The sequence below is a fragment of the Onychomys torridus genome, chromosome 2, assembly GCF_903995425.1.
Source record: "Onychomys torridus chromosome 2, mOncTor1.1, whole genome shotgun sequence".
NCBI classification, from domain to species: Eukaryota; Metazoa; Chordata; class Mammalia; order Rodentia; family Cricetidae; genus Onychomys; species Onychomys torridus.
Window position 1 is genome coordinate 123,053,943 of NC_050444.1, and position 18,846 is coordinate 123,072,788.

Genomic DNA, 18,846 nt, shown 5'->3' on the forward strand with positions numbered 1-18,846 from the left:
GAATGGAAGCAAGAAAAATGGAAGCTTTTCAGTAATGAATGTGTAGTAGAGATGGAAACAAGCTGGACTGAATAGACCAATCCTTGATATTTTTTTAAATTGCTAGTTCCACTATTACCAAGATAGAAATTATTCCGTGATGCCAAACCACTTAGTGAGATAGGCTGCTACCTGAACACACTACCTGGGTTATCTGTTAGGCTAAACCATGGTCCAATTCTTATGAAAGTCCTTGTGAAAAAAAATGGAAGTCCATGTTTTTATCAAAAAGTATGTATGTAGATAGTTCATTTAAATGTAGAAACTTGGTTACTAAGAACATTTATGGGCTATTGCATTAGTTATGGACAGTTTATTACTTTTTAATAAATTGATGTCTTTCATATACTTTCTTTGTTGTTTCTATTGAAGTTTGGTTGTAAATGTCATGCAGAGAGACTCCATCCCATCAGAAGTAGACTATGAGACCAGGCAGGGTGTTTATTCTATCTGTCTACAACTTGCAAGGTATGAAAATGTATTGCATTTTTCTCACAAATTTTATTATTTTAAAATAGTGTGAAATAACTGAGTAAGTGTTACTTTTTATTTTTAAGGTTTCTACTTGTCGGACAGACAATGCCAACATCATTAGATGAAGACCTCACCAAAGATGGCATAGAAGCACTTTCTTCCCGTCCATTCCGAAATGTCAGCCGGCAGACAAGCAGACAGATGTCCCTATGTGGGACCCCAGAAAAGTCATCCTACAGACAGTTGTCGGTATCTGACAGGTCTTCCATTAGGGTTGAGGAAATCATCCCTGCCGCTCGAGTTGCAATACAGGTAAGTGGCTGGTGAATATAGAAGTATTAAGTACCTCCTGCTTGGGAGAGGGAGCTGTGGGCATGGAATAGTTCCAGTGTGAACACTGCTTTCAAGCAATTGAGCCTAAGTAGGAAAGAAAATGACCATAGGTACAGAAGTAGCTTAATCAAGGCCAAGTATCAAGTGTGAAACTACAGAAGCAAAGCATTCTGTGAGCCTCAGCAGTATGGGCCTTTCACCTGTGCTGCCGTGTGCACTTTATTTTGCAAGTAGCACCTGAGCTAGGTCTTAAAGACCAAATGGAGAACAGAATGAAGGAGTTGGAGAGGAGACTTGTTCAAGTAAAAAGAACAAAACCAGAGCTCACATGCTAAAGTCACAAGGATATTCATGGAAGCTGAAATGTGCTTTGTATACTTCAGGAAAGGAAATGGCAAAAACCTAAGTTGAGCATGGAGATTGGAGGCTACAGTTAATTGATCTTAAAACTGAGCGGTGTGGTAGTGTGAGTGGGCAGTCCTGGCTGTTCTGAGAGGGAAGAGTTGTAGCCTGAGGCCACAGGGTCAGAGAAGTCAGCAGATGTCTTCAAGAGCAACACTGCCTTTCTCCTAACACCCTTTCCATACCTCCTCAGACTATGGAAGCAAGTGATTTCACGGCCACTGTTGCTTGTTTCATGAGACTGTCATGGGCTGCAGCTGCAGGGCGGCTTGACCTTGTTGGAAGTAGCCAACCGATTAAAGAAAGTAATTCTCTGTTTCCTGCTGGGATTAGAAACAGACTCAGCAGTTCAGGTACTGATTGAAAATGGGACAGTGCTTTTACGTAAACACAGGACAGTGTGTTTCCCTATGGCTTTTCAGTCAGTTAGTGTGTGTGTGTGTGTGTGTCTGTGTGTCTGTGTGTCTGTGTGTGTCTGTGTGTGTACGTATATGTATATGTATTTATAACAATAATAATTAAAGAGGGAGAGTCCATAAATTTGAGAGGGAGTGGGGGTGTGGATGCATATAGAAATGATGTGAATACAGTACTCATGTAGAAAAATCTCAAAAATAAACACAATAATAAAACATTAGGCAAGAAGTAACTGTAAGAATAATCCATGTGCAGATGTCAGATTATAAAAAGAAAGTTTTTTTCTCTTGCTTTTGAATATGAGTAAAAATTCATCAGTCTTGACACCTTATTTAAGAGTAAAGGCATTTTTTTTATTAAGAAATTTTTTATTCATTGTATATACCAACCACAGATCCCCCTCTCTTCCCTCCTCCCCCCCCAGACTTCCCCCATAACCCACCCCCCATTCCCTCCTCCAAAAAGGTAAGGCCTCCCATGGGGAGTCAGCAGAGCCTGGTCCATTCAGTTGAGGCAGGTCCAAGCCCCTCCCCTTGCATCAGTGTTGTGCAAATTGTCCCATCACAGGTAGTGGGCTCCAAAAAGCCAGCTTATGCACCAGGGATGGATTCTGATCCTACTACCAGGGCCCCCCTTAAGCAGATCAAGCTACACAACTGTGTCACTTATGCAGAGGGCCTAATCCAGTCCCATGGAGGCTCCTCAGCTGTTGGTCTAAAGTTCATGAGTTCCCACTAGTTTGGTTTGGTTGTCTCTGTACATTTCCCCATCATGATCTTGATGCCCTTTGCTCATAAAATCTCTTTCCTCTCTTCAACTGGACTTCTGGAGCTCAGCCTGGTGCTTGGCTGTGGATCTCTGCATCTGCTTCCATCAGTTACTGGATGAAGGCTCTATGATGACAGTTAGGGTGTTCACCAATCTGATTACCAGAGTAAGCCAGTTCAGGCACCCTCTCCACTATTGCTAGTAGTCTAAGCTGGGGTCATCTTTGTGGATTCGTGGGAATTTCCCTAGCATCAGGTTTCTCCCTAACTCCATGGTGTCTCCTCTATCAAGGTATCTCGAGAAAGGGCATTTATTAATGCATAGAATAAGTAGAGATGTCAAGTCCAACAATCTTTAGCTTTCGTGAGCACAAAAGTGTGTTACAAGGCCTATACTTTGTGGCTGAAACACAAATTCCTCAGATGTCTAACGTAGTAAACAGTTCCTTTCTTGGTTTGGCAGGGTTGCATGCCCGTCTTTGTGTGTGAGAGAGAGAGAGAGACAGAGAGAGACAGAGACAAAGACAGAGAGAGACAGAGAGAGATTGGAAGAGATGCATAGTGTATGTGTGAGCTAGAGATCAACCTAAGACTATTGTTGTTCAGGTATTTCTTGATCTCTTTGTTTTGGGTAAGGAGGCTATTTTGGGACAGGGTCTCTCACTGGCAGAAATCACCCATTTGGCTGGGCTGTCTCAGCAAGCCCTAGGAATGTGCCTTTATCCACCTCCCCAGCACAAGTATGTGCTACCATGCCCAGCTTTTACATGGGTTCTGCGTATTGAGTTGAAGTTCTCATAATAAGAATTTTACCAACTGAGTTATCCTTCTAGGGCCTGTCAACTTATCTTCTATTAAGCCTTTTTATGTAGTTTTATTTCTTTTCTTTTTTTTTTTTTGAGCTGAGGACCGTACCCAGGGCCTTGCACTTGCTAGGCAAGTGCTCTACCACTGAGCTAAATCCCCAACCCATAGTTTCATTTCTTAACTTTGTTTGGTTTCCCTTCTCTGTATGTTTATAAATACATTATCAATTAAAGGTTTTTCTAGTTTTGTTTGGTTGTTTTGTTTTGTTGAGATAGGATCTCATTGTAACCTTGGCTGGTCAGGTACTTACTTGCTATATAGACTAGGCTGACCTCAAACTCACAGAGATCTATCTACCTCTGCTTCTCCATTGCTCACACTGAAGGTGTGTGCCTCTATACCTAGTTTAATAATAAAAGGTTTTTTTAATTATGACATATAATATGCAGAAATGTTAGATAAATGATATTTTTATATCCATGTAATACAGCAAGATTATCTCACAAGACATAAGCCATTCTCCCACCCGAAAGTAGTTTTGTCTTGTGAAAACATTTCTGAATCCCTGTAAATGTGTGTAAGGACAAAGCACTTCGTGTGCATTGAATGAGGAGACTCCACTGCCTTTTCCCAGGCAGTGCTTCCTTGCAGTATTTACTGTTGCACAGGTCTCTGGGTCTGACTTTACAACACTGCATGGTCCTAGGAGCTACACTGAACTTGTGTCCTCTGCTTTCAGGAAGCAATTGCAGCTCCGGCAGTGAAGGGGAGCCAGCAGCCCTGCATGCTGGCATCTGTGTCCGGCAGCAGTCTGTGTCCACCAAGGACGCCCTGATTGCTGGAGAAGCTTTGTCTCTTCTCGTTACGTGCCTGCAGCTTCGGAGTCAGCAGCTGGGTAGGAGGCGGCTTATTAGTAATTCATTTCTTTGAGAGAAAAGCTAGATTTCTGTTAGGAGTGGATATTGCTTTATAAATAGCTCCTTTTGGTGAAAGAAGGGGTGGGAGAGTAAGGATGTAGCATGGCGGAAAACGGCGCTAGAGTGGTTTATTCTGCAGGATATTTGAGTGTTTGCTGAGGCTTTTGTGTACATATGTGTACATTTGTGTCAAATCACACAATTCTCCATCAGGTGTTATAGGAAGGACCCTCTTAGAGATGATTGGAACTAAGGAATTGAAACACCCAGGTTACTAGTTTATAATAAATTATATATTCCTGGTAATGACCCATCATTAAAATTTATGAAACCTAGGACTGGCTCTGTAATCTTCCTTACTGACTTCAAGTGAGTGGGGATGCTGGGCCTTAGTCCCTCAATATCTCTGCTCTGTCCTCTCTTTCTTAGTGACTCCATCCAGTTTCATAGCCTTAAATCTACCTAGACACTGATATCCAACATGTTAGTTTGAGTCTGTGGCCTGGACAACTCCCCTCATAGCTCTACTTGAGATCTCACATCTTAACCTTTCCAAGATGGACTTTGATTTTACCTATATCACTCAAAAATTGTCCCAGTTTATGGGCAGTTCCAGCCTCTGTATACTCTGGCTAAGAACCTTGGAATAACTATTGTGTTTTACTATATCTGCATCTGTTCTGAGAGCACAACTCCTTCAGACCGTTCTTAGGGTCCACACATTTGTACCTGTTGTGGTTAGTACTTTCAAAATGCTGCCACCTCTTAATCGGGTTGTACCAATGTTGACCTGATTTCTCTCCCTACTTCTGCCCTTGCTGTTACTCTTCATGCCCCAGAGAGGACCTTTTAATGTATTGGTTATACATTGGTTATTCTTCAGAACTTCCTAGCTTCTCTGTTCAGCTACAGTAAAGACCAAGTCTTAACTAAGCCCCCAAACCCAATACAATCCACTATACCAGTGAATCTGTTTCCCATCTTCTACTTTGTCCCTCGCTCACTGGCATCTTTGCTATTTCCTCAATACACAAGCTATGTTCCTGTCACAGACCCTTTGCACTGGCTGTTCCCTCTTTCTCTTAATGCTCTTTCCTCATCTGCAAGTCTTTGCATATGTAGTACTCTGGTTAGACATGCTCTGACCACCTTTCCCTGAGCCCTCACACAACCCAGTCCCCTCCCCTTATTCTGTCAACATCATTTGTTTTTATAGCCTTCAGTACAATGCACTATTTATCTGATGTTGCCATCATCCCCTTTTCTAACTACGTTTTGAGCTCTACTAAGCTGGAGACTTGTTGTGTTCCCTGCTGAATCTCCAGCACCTAAACACTGCCAAAGGAAGCTCTCAGGAAATATTCAGAAACAAAATCTTAGCAGTCCAGTTTCAGATGTGTACTAATTGTCTAGTCTTCCCGTAATTACCTGTTTCAGACCACCAGAGATACAGAATTGATGGTCATGGTATATTTTTTATAGTTCATTTATTTTTTGTTGTATGTATTGCTTGTATTTCTAGTTACAGACAGTTGTGAGCTGCCATGTGGGTGCTGGGTATTGAACCCAGGTCCTCTGGAAGAACAGCCAGTGCTCTTGACCACCGAGCTATCTCTCCAGCCCCGATGGTATATTTTTTTAATATCCAGACTAGTTATATAAATCAGAAGTGAAAATTAATCAAGATAAACATAGAAGTAATACCTTCAGAGATTTTCTCTGAGAACAAATGCATTTGAAGGTTTTTATATGAGAAGCATAAGCCCTTATATGAAATGACTTTTTAAACCTATACCATACTCATAGTTTCATTTTCCTGGTATTTTTTGATATAGAGATTTTGAAAAAAACATGACTTCTCCACATCTTTATTTTTATCATGTATAAACTTAGTTGAGGGTGTATTTTGTGTTACTAGCGCTGGTAGTTTATTGAGCTAAGACTTCCTGATTCTGGAACTGTACGCATGAGGCATGATGCAAAGATGTGCGGTTCTGCACCTTAGGTTCCCTGGACTTCGTGGACAGACAGGGGAGGCCATTGTAGATGTCCTGGGGTTTGACTCTATTTAGAAAGGAGAACATTTCCTACTTAAGTTGGAGCTTAGGAAATCACTCACAAATATCAACATTTTGTAAGTGCACCACTTAATTAGTTCTTTCTCCTTGCTTCCTTCCTTGTCCTCCTTAGCGTCTTTCTATAACTTGCCATGTGTTGCTGACTTTATCATTGACATTTTGCTTGGATCACCAAGTGCTGAGGTAAGGATTTCTATTACTTAGAAAGCCTTTTGGTCTTGTTACGGACTTACTTTCATAAATGCCTGTGGCATTGTGAGGAGTACAGAAGGAATGGCTGCAGACCACCACCACTCTGAAGGAAAAGTGACATTTGGATTACTGCCTGCCTTCTGTTTCTTCCTCCACAGTCCAACAGAAGCTTCAGCACTGGGGTTCGAACTGATTGATGTTTGATTTTGTTGTTGTTGTTGATGGTGACCAAGGAGCAGTCTCCGGTGTTGAGCAGCTGAGACCTGCAAGGGCAGTAGGAATTAAGCTTCAACATGTTGGTCAGAGTCTGGAGAGATCTCCTTCAACCATAAACTTTTGCTATGTTTTACTTCTTTCAAATGTGACCATGAACATAAAGTTTTTAAATACTTGAAAATGAGGTTTTCTGACTTTTATTTTCATTGAGTTAAAAACCTGTTGACTCAAGTAAAGTAATAGTTTCCAAACCACTTTTTTTCCCCTTTTTCTTCTTTTTCCCCCTCTTTGGTTTTTCAAGACAGGGTTTCTCTGTGTAGCCCTGGCTGTCCTAGAGCTTGCTCTGTAGACCAGGTTGGTCTTGAACTCACAGAGATCATCTGCCTCTGCCTCCCAAATGCTGGGATCAAAGGTGTGTGCCACCACCAATTAATTAATCCATTTACTCAGCAGAATCTTTAGCATTCAAAATTAGAATAGTTATACCTTTCTAACATCTTTCAGTCACCTGAATGAGTAAATGGTGTGGATTTTCACAGTGTTGCTTTTTAAAGTAGTTTGAAATTGATAACTCTCCTTTACCACTGATGACATTTCAGATCCGCCGGGTTGCCTGCGATCAGCTGTATACTCTTAGTCAAACAGACACTTCAGCCCATCCAGAAGTGCAGAAGCCAAATCAGTTCCTCTTAGGTGTTATTCTCACAGCTCAGCTGCCTCTCTGGTCCCCAACCAGTATCATGAGAGGAGTCAATCAGAGGTATGTAATACAAGGAGAATGGAGAAGTGACTACATTACTCCTGTGAAGCCCGTGTGGGCTCTTGAGACAAAAGGCCTTCTCCTCCCTCACCCAGCGTCCAGGCTCTTCATGTTTTCTCCCATGCAGAACAGGAGTTAAACACTACCAGGCTTCCTCTCCATCATCCTCACTCCCACCCTGCTCTCCCTAATTGGTAAGAGCCTGAGGTTATTTGAGCCAGTTCCCTGGGTTGAGGTCACACTGTGTCCTCTTGCATGTTGCTTCCTCAGCTCTGATATTTTATGGAGTCTGTAGATGACTCTGGGTAGTTTGAGCATCTTAAGAAGACTTTGTTTTCTAATTCATAAACATGAGATTTCTTATTATGTCATTTTTAATTTCTCCAGCAGTGTTTACCACTTTACTGTATAAGACTTCTCTTCTTGATTAAATTGAATCTCAAGTATTTTATTATTTATTATTCTCTCTACCATTGTAAATAGAATTGTCTTGGTTTACTTTTCAGATTTTACACTGTTGGTAGGAGAAGCACAAGTTACTTTCGTTTGTTGACTTTTATATCCTGTAACTTTGCTAAATTAACAGGGTTTAGGTGATATCTTTAGGGTTTTCCATATATTAATATAGTAATAAGTTTGTCAGATTAGTAGACAGATAAGTCCATTTCTACTTCTCCAATTTGGATGCCTTTTTTCTTGCCTACTTGCTCTGGCTAGAACCTTCAGTGTTCTGTTGCATAGAGATGATGAAAGTATGTTCTCGTACACTTTCTAATGTATGGTAATCCCTGGTCCACATAGCTAAGTATCAACATGTCACTTTGAAGCACTGGACTTTTAGGTTTTAGAATTACTAATGTATAAATAAGAAGTTGATATTTTTTATTTTGAAAATAGATTATTATGGGTGATTTGTTAAATTTTCAGCCCAAACTTCTGTTTGCAGCTTACCATCAGGATTGAGCCTGAAGTAGACATTGGTTGTATATTTTTAGTAATGAAAAATAATTGTTTAATAGTTTAAAGCTAATTTTCAGGAAATAGTTTTACCTAGTAGGCATCTGAACTAAAAGTAGTTGTCTTCTTTTGCCCTTGACTACTTTTGACTTTGGAATTGGAACTTTTTCTTGGTGAAGTTTTCCTAAGCATAAATGTTTTTATTTGAAGGATAGTGATTCCCAAGCGGAAGTTTTCAGTTGTTTAAGAAGTTGAAGCCATTGGACTTGTCCTCACTGTGAGAGTCACTTAATTCCTCTACACTTAAGGAAAAAAGCAAAATGGAGGGCTGTAGACTGACAAATCTCCCCCACCCACCTGCTCCTGAGTAACCAGTCAGAGGATTAATGTTAATTAAAAGCTGCTTGCCTATGGCCTAGGCTTATTACTAATAGTGAGCTATCTTAAATTAACTCATTTCTGTTAATCTATGTATCGCCACGTGTCTCATGGCTTTACCTGAGTTCCATTACATCTTGCTTTTCAGGCAGCGGCTAGCATCTCCCCCAACTCTGCTTTCCTTCTTTCTGTATCTCTCTTGGATTTCCCACCTGCCTATAACCTGTCTTGCCATAGGCCAGAGCAGCTTCTTTGTTAACCAATGGTAGCCACACATACTCACAGCATACAGAAAGACCACCCCACAGCAGAGGGGGCTGCAGAGATGACTCAGTGGTTAAGAGCACTTGTTGCTCTTGCAGAGGACCTGGGTTCATTTCCCAGCACCCACATGGTAACATCCATAACCCAGTTCCGTGGGATCCAGGGCCCTCTTCTGACTTCTGTGGGCACCAAGCACACACATAGTGCACGTACATACATGCAGATAAAACATTCACATGTAAAATAAAATGAGTAAATACTTTCTAAAAAAGGACCAACCATGAGATGAGATTTTAATAAAAGAACTTTTTGATGGTATACTGACTTGTGAAGCTGTTTAGTTTTATATACAATTAAATAGTAATACTTTTTATAAATTTGAAATTTGTATCTCACAACATTTTTAAAATGTCTTAGTTTGTTATATAATAAGCAATTACCAAATCTTACTGTGCCACATAGTTTACCAACGTTTTTGTGTATCTGTTTATTTTTAACCTTCTGAGTTAGGATATTTTATTATTTGTATTTTTAAAAATCTTGGTTCATTATACTTGCTTGAACCATTTATGTCTATTTGAATATATGTGCATGTTTTTATAAGATTATAATAAACTTTTAAAAATTAGAATACTGTGAGAAAGGAGGTGTCCATGGACACTAGCTATAAGCAGTAGAGCCAAGATTGAAACCAATCTGATTCTAGAGCCTGTGCCCCTACCCACTGTAATACAGTCTGATTCTAGAGCCTGTGCCCCTCCCCACTGTAATATACTCTGATTCTAGAGCCTGTGCTCCTACCCACTGTAATATACTCTGATTCTAGAGCCTGTGTTCCTACCCACTGTAATACAGTCTGATTCTAGAGCCTGTGCCCCTCCCCACTGTAATACACTCTGATTCTAGAGCCTGTGTTCCTACCCACTATAATATAGTCTGATTCTAGAGCCTGTGCCCCTACCCACTGTAATACAGTCTGATTCTAGAGCCTGTGTTCCTACCCACTGTAATACAGTCTGATTCTAGAGCCTGTGTTCCTACCCACTGTAATACAGTCTGATTCTAGAGCCTGTGTTCCTACCCACTGTAATACACTCTGATTCTAGAGCCTGTGCCCCTACCCACTGTAATACACTCTGATTCTAGAGCCTGTGTTCCTACCCACTGTAATACAGTCTGATTCTAGAGCCTGTGTTCCTACCCACTGTAATACAGTCTGATTCTAGAGCCTGTGCCCCTACCCACTATAATATAGTCTGATTCTAGAGCCTGTGCCCCTACCCACTGTAATACAGTCTGATTCTAGAGCCTGTGTTCCTACCCACTGTAATACAGTCTGATTCTAGAGCCTGTGCCCCTACCCACTGTAATACAGTCTGATTCTAGAGCCTGTGTTCCTACCCACTGTAATACAGTCTGATTCTAGAGCCTGTGCCCCTACCCACTATAATACAGTCTGATTCTAGAGCCTGTGCTCCTACCCACTATGATAGAGTTGTAGAAGTACCTTGATGAATCTATATAATTTGTCTCTTCCTCCTCTTACTGTTTTATTCTTCTTCTTTGTGCTTGTTTGATATTTAATTGTTATCAGTCTTTCTTGGTTTTTTTTATTCAGTGTTTCTTAAAATAACTATGCATTTAACATTTAAGTGGTAGATAATGGTTAACATTTGAATGAACAAATGCAATCAGTGTTTGTTATTTTAAAACAGGATACATTTAGTAACTTTCCTTCTCTTTACACAATTATTCCTAGACTACAGTTTAGCAAAATTATTAATTTCTTTCATACTAAAATAGGTATTTAATGTAAGTAATTGTATGGTTGGGGAAATTACCTTGTTCAACAGCTTTGTGAATTTAGTTTTAAAGAAAAATGCTTTCTTTTAAGTCAGCCTCTTTTTATTAACTGCAATCTGTCTGGTTTGTAGACTGCTGTCGCAGTGTATGGAGTATTTTGATTTGCGGTGCCAGTTATTAGATGACCTAACAAGTAAGTGCACATCTCACTGGGATTGGGGATGGCGGAGACTGTACCCGACCTTCCTGTCACAAAGCAGGAAGACGGTCAGTCATTTTTAATGTTGGGTTTGTTGTCTTGGAAATAGCATGTAAATCTGTGGACCATCGATCTCTGATTCTCTTACATACCCAACCAGTGTACAGAGAAGGTTTGTTAACTCTATAGTTGCCAGTCTCGTTTGTAATTGAGCTAAGAGAGAATTAACATGAAGGGTCTTACTCTCTGGTGTTATTGATTCTGCCATGATTTTATTTTTACTTTGTGTACATATGTGTGTTTTGTGTGAATGAATGCACGTGTATGAGTGCCTGTAGAAGCTGGAAGAGAGTATTGGATTCCCCAAAAACTAGAGTTAACTGGCTGCTGTAAGCTACCTGATATGGACACTGGGAACTGAACGTAGGTCCTCTGGAAGAGCAGTCAGTGGTTTTAACCGAGCACCTATCCAGCCCTATTCTGACAGTAAGAGTGGCTGTTTAAGAGCTGATGGGATTGGTTGAAGCATGTTGATAGTGATAGAGGTCAGTCAGTGCCTGAAGTAGCAGTGTTAGAACTTGCTTTTTAGAATGGAGATTTTACTCATCTCTACTTTCAAATAATGTAAATTTGTTATAAATAATGCAAATGTCCTATGTAAATTTTAGTTGTTCAGACCAAGTGTTTAATATATTCCCTACTCTTTATTCCCACATTCACTTCAAATTACAAGAAATATAATTTAGGGTCAACAAAAATATTAATTGGAGTAGAACATCAAAAGCAGGTGAAATAAACAGCCCCCTGTATGTGCAAGTTGTACAGCCCCACTCAGAATTTGGTGATGAGGTTCCTGGTGGGCTAAGGGAGATAGCACATGGTTCTCTGTGCCCTAGAAAAAGGGACAGAATGGTTTCTCCAAGGAAGGAAATTTTCTTTCCAGCACTTCTTTCTAAAGAAATTACATGCAGAAATCTTCCTTCCTGCAAATGGTCACAAAGCTCTAGAATCTGATGACTGACGCACCTCAGCAGCAGCTCTGCAGGCAGGGGCTTCCGTGACTTTCAGATCAGAACTCAGTCTCTAAGCAGTGTGATGTTGGGGACTGGAGAAACATAGCTGGACTGTGTGTCATGACTCAAATATAAGGTGTTTATATGTAGAGAATAGGACCGTGTCCATAAAACTACCTCACCTAATGAGGTACTTTCCAGCCATGCTTCCAGTGCAGAATTTGGTTGTCAGTCCTTGTTTGGCAGGGTAAAAGAGAGATTTGCTACAAAAACAAAATTATTCCTTGGAGTTTTGGTCATGGTCTAGAGATGTAGGATTATAATGCTTGATCTATCTCTTTCGTAGATCTGCCTCTTTGGTTTAGGAAGCACTGTGGAGAGCCTTAGTGCTAATTACTGGCCATTCTTCCCTTTTTTGAGGAAGTCTTGTTTCCTAAGCCAGGTGCTTTGTTAGAGCAATAATTATCTCCATTGTCTCATAATGTGTATGTAGCATGGTGGTCCGTACAGAGGATGCAATCAAGTGTTCAGTTTATGCAGAACACAGCCTTGATAGTATCTGCACCAGAAGATTGTTAATGACAAGGTTTGTGAGGTCCATGGTGGGAAGATTATGATTTGACTTCACTTCTTTCTTCCCGACTTTGAGTCCATGACTAAAAGTTTTTCTTTGTAATAGATTTCCACCTCCTCACTTTTACCCTCTTTTAAGCTTCAGAAATGGAGCAGTTACGAATTAGCCCAGCCACCATGCTTGAAGATGAGATTACATGGCTGGATAACTTTGAACCTAACCGAACAGCGGAATGTGAGACCAGTGAGGCAGACAACATCTTATTGGCAGGACATTTGCGGCTCATTAAGACCCTGCTTTCACTCTGTGGGGCAGAAAAGGAAATGCTTGGTAATTATTGCTTCATTTTATTGTGTGGGAGAGAGTACCTTAGTTCTCAGTTACTGCCAGTGTTGTGTGTAATTGGGACAATATGATAATTGCTAAATGTTTCATGAAAAATGGACCTTTTAGGAGTAGGGAATTGTCTGCAGCTTCAGTGACTGGCAAACCACCGAGTGTCTTTTACCTGCGTCATTAAAACCCATTGAGAATTTTACATTGTTCAAAATAGTCATGTCACATAACTTTTAATATCAAAAGTTATAAATCAGAGTACGTTTATCTCTTTTGCTGTTACATATCTTATAATATATCTTCATTCTTATAAGGATGGTTCTTATCTGAGGAGGTACTCCCCAGCCATTACCTCCTCAGTGTTGAGGGAAATGTTAAGATTTCCCCTGAGGTACAGTTATAATTTGGAAATATATATCCAAATGCTATAAGTTATATTCAGAAAACAAACTGGAATATAACTTCCACAGCTTCAGCACCAACTAGAAGACTCCATAGAATCTTTTTGGATATTGAAGATACATAGAAAAGAGTGGTTCTTAACTAGAAAGGAGTATCATTTTTTGTCCGAAGAAGACAGTCTTAAAAGTTTCATTAGCCCTTGTGTGGAGGACTTCCTGATGCCTAGAGCTAAGAATTGCTCACTCAAATCATTCTACTTGTGGTGGTCTTGGCTCTTGTGTTTCCGAGGTGACAGCTTGGCTCCTTTCACTGTCATAGACTCCTAAGAGAAGGCATGTCATCTGACTGCTTTCTACTTTGTCCCCGGTTGCCCCATTACATGGGTCTATGCCACAGAGTAGGCACTCAAAAACGTAAGCTTTAACTTAAACCAGATGCACTGGTGTTGGGTGGCCTCAGGGGCCTCTGCTACTCTGATAAGAAAGTGCTATAGGATCTTTGAATTAAAATCTGTGTTGTCTTCAACGTGGTGTTCTGCTCTGTTCCAGGTTCATCGCTCATTAAACCATTGTTAGATGACTTCCTTTTCCGAGCTTCTAGAATAATTTTAAATAGTCATTCTCCAGCTGGCAGTGCCGCCATCAGTCAACAGGACTTTCATCCAAAGTATGGAAAGTGCACGTTGTGTTCAGTTTTGGTAAAATCTCTTAATTCACAACTGTAGTCCGAGATGTTCTTAACTTGGGTTTGTCTTCCATTGTGTGAGTTTGTTTGTCCTGTGTTTCCTACCCCTTAAACAAATGCATGTAAATGAGCTGTGTATAAAGTGTACCTGGCCCACAGTGAGCACAGAGAAGTGTACTGGTAAGTTCTCATCCTCAAGGTGGGATATAAAGTCACTGTGCTGATCTGAACAACAAATGCCAAGCCAAACAAAGGTGGTAGGAATTCTGCATTGGGGGGGGGGGGGGGGGGGGGCGCGGGGCTTTAGCCATGTGAGGGATCTTGAATTCAAGCCTGAGCACCAAGTAAACAGACAAGTATAGGCTTTAGGATTTTTTTAGGAGAAAGGTCTAGAGCCTTGTTGTTGGCTGGGTCATACTATGTTCTCATATCTGCAACTGCTAGTAATTTATTGTGGTTGTGATTTTGGAATCAAGGTTTTAAATTAATCCTTGGGGATATAAATGTGAAATATCCATGTGTTTTGTTGACCCTGCTCAAATGATATTTAAACTTTTGTCCATAGAAAAGGCAGCAGTAAGCTGCCACTTAGCTTGTTCCGAGCTGAACTTACTTTTCTAAAGAGCAGAGTTACCTGACTAACCCTGAAGAGGCTCTTAATTTCAGAGATGCTGGTACAGGCAAGGTATGGTAAGCACTCGGTAGAGTCCCATCGAGTGTCATGGGGCTCTTGTCAGGAGAACACTTCCAGCTAGAGAGCTCCTCATTAGCAGAATGGACAGAAGGCAGGGAGAGGGACCTCGTAGAGCTCTGGGATGGTCCTCAGGGCTGTGGCTTCCATCCTCATTCCTGTCTGGTGTGTCTTGGAATATTTATAGCACTAGGGCCCTGGGACTCTAATTAAAGCCCCAGAAATTATCAGTATTTTGTTTTTCAGTAAACATGAAGCAATATATTTCTAACAGCTTTAATGAAAAGTTATATTGGTGAATCCTCCTCTTTCTTTATTAAAAGTAATAAATTGTGTATAATGCCTGGAATTGAAAAGCAGGCATGTTTCAACCTCCCCCATTGTACTAAACTTGTTCATTCATTACAGTGACCTTTCCACCAAAACCTAGAAGCAAAAAATACGAGAAAAGTCTTTCTGAAAGCCAATGTTTTCTTTTGTCACAGTAACAAAACAGCTGCTTTACCTGCGTGTGTAGTGCCTCCCTATTCATTTCCTGCCCATCCTTTTCAGCCCATGCATCTCGACAGTGCCAGCTCTGTGGCCCTTGTCCTTGGTGTTAGGTGCAGTGCTAACCCCAGAGTCCCAGAATCCCCTCCTGCACTTTTGTAAGTGATCCCAGGCAAAGGTTGGACGCCCTTTCTGTGTATCCATTCTAATCTGTGATCACTTCAGTGATGTGGTGTCATGTTGATTATAGTTCAGTTTCTGCCCAAGTTGAAAGGCACACGCTGGAGGAAGTCTGCTTTCCTGCCCGTCACTTTCATAAACTGATATGACGGACTATTTCTGTCTCCATTTTCTGTAAGTCTGAGTCAAAAGCTGACTAGTGTCATTGGAGAATTATTGACCACCGGCAGATTTGAAATGTTTATGGGCATCTATTCTTATTTTCATAGCTTCTTTTTTCTTATTTGGGAGAGTTTTGCTGATTATTATCAGGCTAAGAAGATATAGCTCTAAAACAACTCCCTGCTGCCTTATTTAGGGCACATAGATGACTAGATTTCTAGCATAGGCCTAACTTAACTGTTTAAGGTATTATTTCGCTTGAATTTTGATTTGGGGTGTTAATTTTTATGGCTTGTGCTTTTGTTCTAGGTGTAGTACAGTAACTAGCCGATTGGCAGCCTATGAGGTTCTTGTGATGTTAGCTGACAGCTCACCTTCAAATCTTCAGATTATTGCAAAAGAACTACTTTCAATGCATCATCAGCCTGACCCTGCTCTCACCAAAGAGTTTGATGTAAGTTTTAGACCTAAAGCTATGCTTCCTTGTGTATATTCCTGTAAGTGGAGGCTAGAGGTTGATCTTAGTGTTTTCTGTCATTGTCTGCTTGTTTTGCTGAAGCAAAGCATCACTTACACCCAGAGCTGATTGGACTAGTTAGCCAGCTTTCTGTGGGGACCCAAACTCCTGTCTTTACTTCACTTTACATACTAAACCATTGCCCCAGCCTTCATTTAACTTTTTTCAGAATGGTCTCCTAAACATATAATTTATATTTAGTTTTTGGCAGGTCTGTGCATGACAAGGAGCATGTATGGAGACTAGGACAAGTTACAGGAGTTGGTTCCCACCATCTACCACCATGTGGGGTCTGGGGATTAAGCTTAGGTTTTCAGATTTTACAGCAAGTGCCTTTACCCACTGAGACATTTCTGTAGCCCCTAAATATGTATAAGTTTAAGACTGAATTTGTATTATTCTAACCACAACCAAGTCAATCTTTTTTTTTTTTTTTTTTTGGCATGGCATGTTTACCTACTAAAATCAACTAAATTTTTATCATATTTCATCATTATAATATTATGAAATATCCTTTCAGTTAGAGTTGAGCCATTTTCAAACTGACAGATAGTTAACCTCAACTAAAAAGTAGCACTCCAAACATTTTTGTTATTTGAATTTTATATTTTTGTTTTGTTTTTTGAGTAAATTTATGCTGGCATAGTGCCAGGCACTTGAATTACAAAGCCAGATAGATTGAATAAAATTCTTAGAGTTTATCCCATGTTAAGAAAGGTTTTAGACTTTGGAAGTTGAAAAATGAATGCACTTCCCCAGCTGTCAGGCAGGCAGAGCATGTGCAGTGCAAGGGACAGGCCCACCAGCAGATTGTTTCAGCACTGTGAGCTACGGGTAGCTTGCTGACACAGAGTGGCACTTCATCGGCTATCTTGAAATGCTTCTAGGCTCCAAAACTACAAGGAGAAACCCTGTCTCAAAAAAACAAAACAAAACAAACAAAACAAAAAAAAAACAACTTCTAGAGAAGATGAAACTTGAAGTAGAGCCTTAAAGACTAGTGGTGCTCACTGAGGCAAGAAGGAAGCCATTCATTTCATTCCAAGAATATGAGGGAAGCTGTGGCCTCTTCCTGTAGATGAAGGTGTACAGAAAGCAGACAGGTTACAGGAGCACCGGAAGACACTGTCAAAGCTGGGTTTGCTTTCTCCTCTTCCATGATGCAGAGTCAGACTCACTCTTTGGCTGTGTGAGTTAGTATCCCTGAGTACACAGTTACAACAGTGGGGACAGTTGTCCTAGTGAGAGGACACTTCTCATGCTTTAGTTTGTAATGCTTATTTGTGATGTGCGTTGGCCTCAAGTCATGGGTGATACCAGCACAAGGAATAAGCATTCTTAGATAATACTTAACTTTTTAGCATTTGAACGTTTTGGGTTTTTTTTTTTTTTTTTCTTAAAAAAAGATCTGTGCTTTGCACTACAAATGTTAGCTTCTAGAAAGCACCCTGCTGTCGGTTACTTCTGATGTTGTGATGTGCTGATGCATGCGAGATCCAGTAATGCTTTGAGGTCCAAAATACCTACCTGGTTTTGTCAGCTGTTTGCTTGTAACGTGGATACAGACACTTGTGTGTGGTTGTGGGAAGAGAGCCAAGCTCCTGGGGTTCTCACATTTCCACGTGAAACTGTACTGTCCTTTCCCGCTTGGAGAGGTTGAACATTAGCCAAGATGCCTTATCTGGATTATTTCTACCCAGAAAAGCACTGTGTTAGGATCTGCACTACTTGATGACGTTTGTAAGTAACGCAATGCCATGCTTTTCTGTCGTTTGAATTGTATGCTTACTAGAAAAAGTTGAATAGAAGAACATTGCCTTGTATAAAAGGACACAAGCTTTCCTTGACTCCAGAGTTCCTCATGATAAATACTTCTAGAACATTGTTCCTTTATTCAGAAAACTGCATCCGTTGTTTGTAGGCGGCATCTAATGTATCTGTTTGATTAATGCCATAAAGCTTACACAACTAGATTGTAAGCTCTAGGAGATCAGGGCCCATGAACATTTCTGTTCTCTCTTAATCCCTGGCACAGTGCCTGGCACATACTAGGTCCTTCATAAACACTTGTTAAATGATAAGTGAATGAATGCAGGTCTACATAGATGAGCTAATACCTGCTTTGTGCCACATAGTTTATGACCAGAAAAGAAACTTTAAGACCATTGCATTTTGTCATCGCAGCAGTACCTAACACAGGTACTTGAGGAACGTAGGTTCTTTTGGTTCCGTTTCCTCCCTGAGTCTGTTGTTTCTCTTCCCAGTCATTCGAAGTGGCTATTGTGGAAGTGTCCTGTGGTAGAGTACTCATTCTCCTCCCCACTGCTGTGTTCCTCTCTTTCCCAGTACCTTCCCCCAGTGGACAGCAGATCCAGTTCAGGGTTTGTGGGGCTGAGGAATGGTGGTGCCACTTGTTACATGAATGCAGTCTTCCAGCAACTGTACATGCAGCCCGGACTCCCTGAGGTGATCTCCTTCCCCTGTCCTGGTTGTCATCAGAGAATGTGTGAACTGTCTGCAGATTGTCCCATGCTTCATTGTTGTTTCTTGGGTTTGTAGCTGTGGTTAAAAATGCATTAGCTTCTGGAATTGGTAAAGACGTTACAGTCAAGCTTTTTTGTAAAAATGTTAGCTTAATTGGTTATCTGAACAAATGTAATTTTTGTACATACAGAAGTCTCAACCCTTCTATAAAGTTGCACTTGATATTTTAGAATATGTGACTATTTTCAGTGCTTCTTATTAACATAGTCACAACTTGTGGGGTAACAGGCAGTATTTTGAGAATATTCCAT

At 40.6% G+C, this 18,846-nt stretch overlaps 1 protein-coding gene across 1 annotated transcript in view; it reads left to right on the forward strand.

Moving 5' to 3' along the window:
* The window catches only part of Usp24 (ubiquitin specific peptidase 24), a 134,645-nt gene that overhangs the window by 83,534 nt on the left and 32,265 nt on the right, over positions 1–18,846 (forward strand). Inside the window, exons 33-43 of the mRNA XM_036178654.1 lie at positions 412–507; positions 597–825; positions 1,442–1,601; positions 3,979–4,134; positions 6,347–6,417; positions 7,242–7,402; positions 10,936–10,997; positions 12,729–12,920; positions 13,877–13,994; positions 15,844–15,988; positions 18,398–18,517. Of these exons, the coding sequence (XP_036034547.1) occupies positions 412–507; positions 597–825; positions 1,442–1,601; positions 3,979–4,134; positions 6,347–6,417; positions 7,242–7,402; positions 10,936–10,997; positions 12,729–12,920; positions 13,877–13,994; positions 15,844–15,988; positions 18,398–18,517 (1,510 nt within the window). The remainder of the gene's footprint in view (positions 1–411; positions 508–596; positions 826–1,441; positions 1,602–3,978; positions 4,135–6,346; positions 6,418–7,241; positions 7,403–10,935; positions 10,998–12,728; positions 12,921–13,876; positions 13,995–15,843; positions 15,989–18,397; positions 18,518–18,846) is intronic.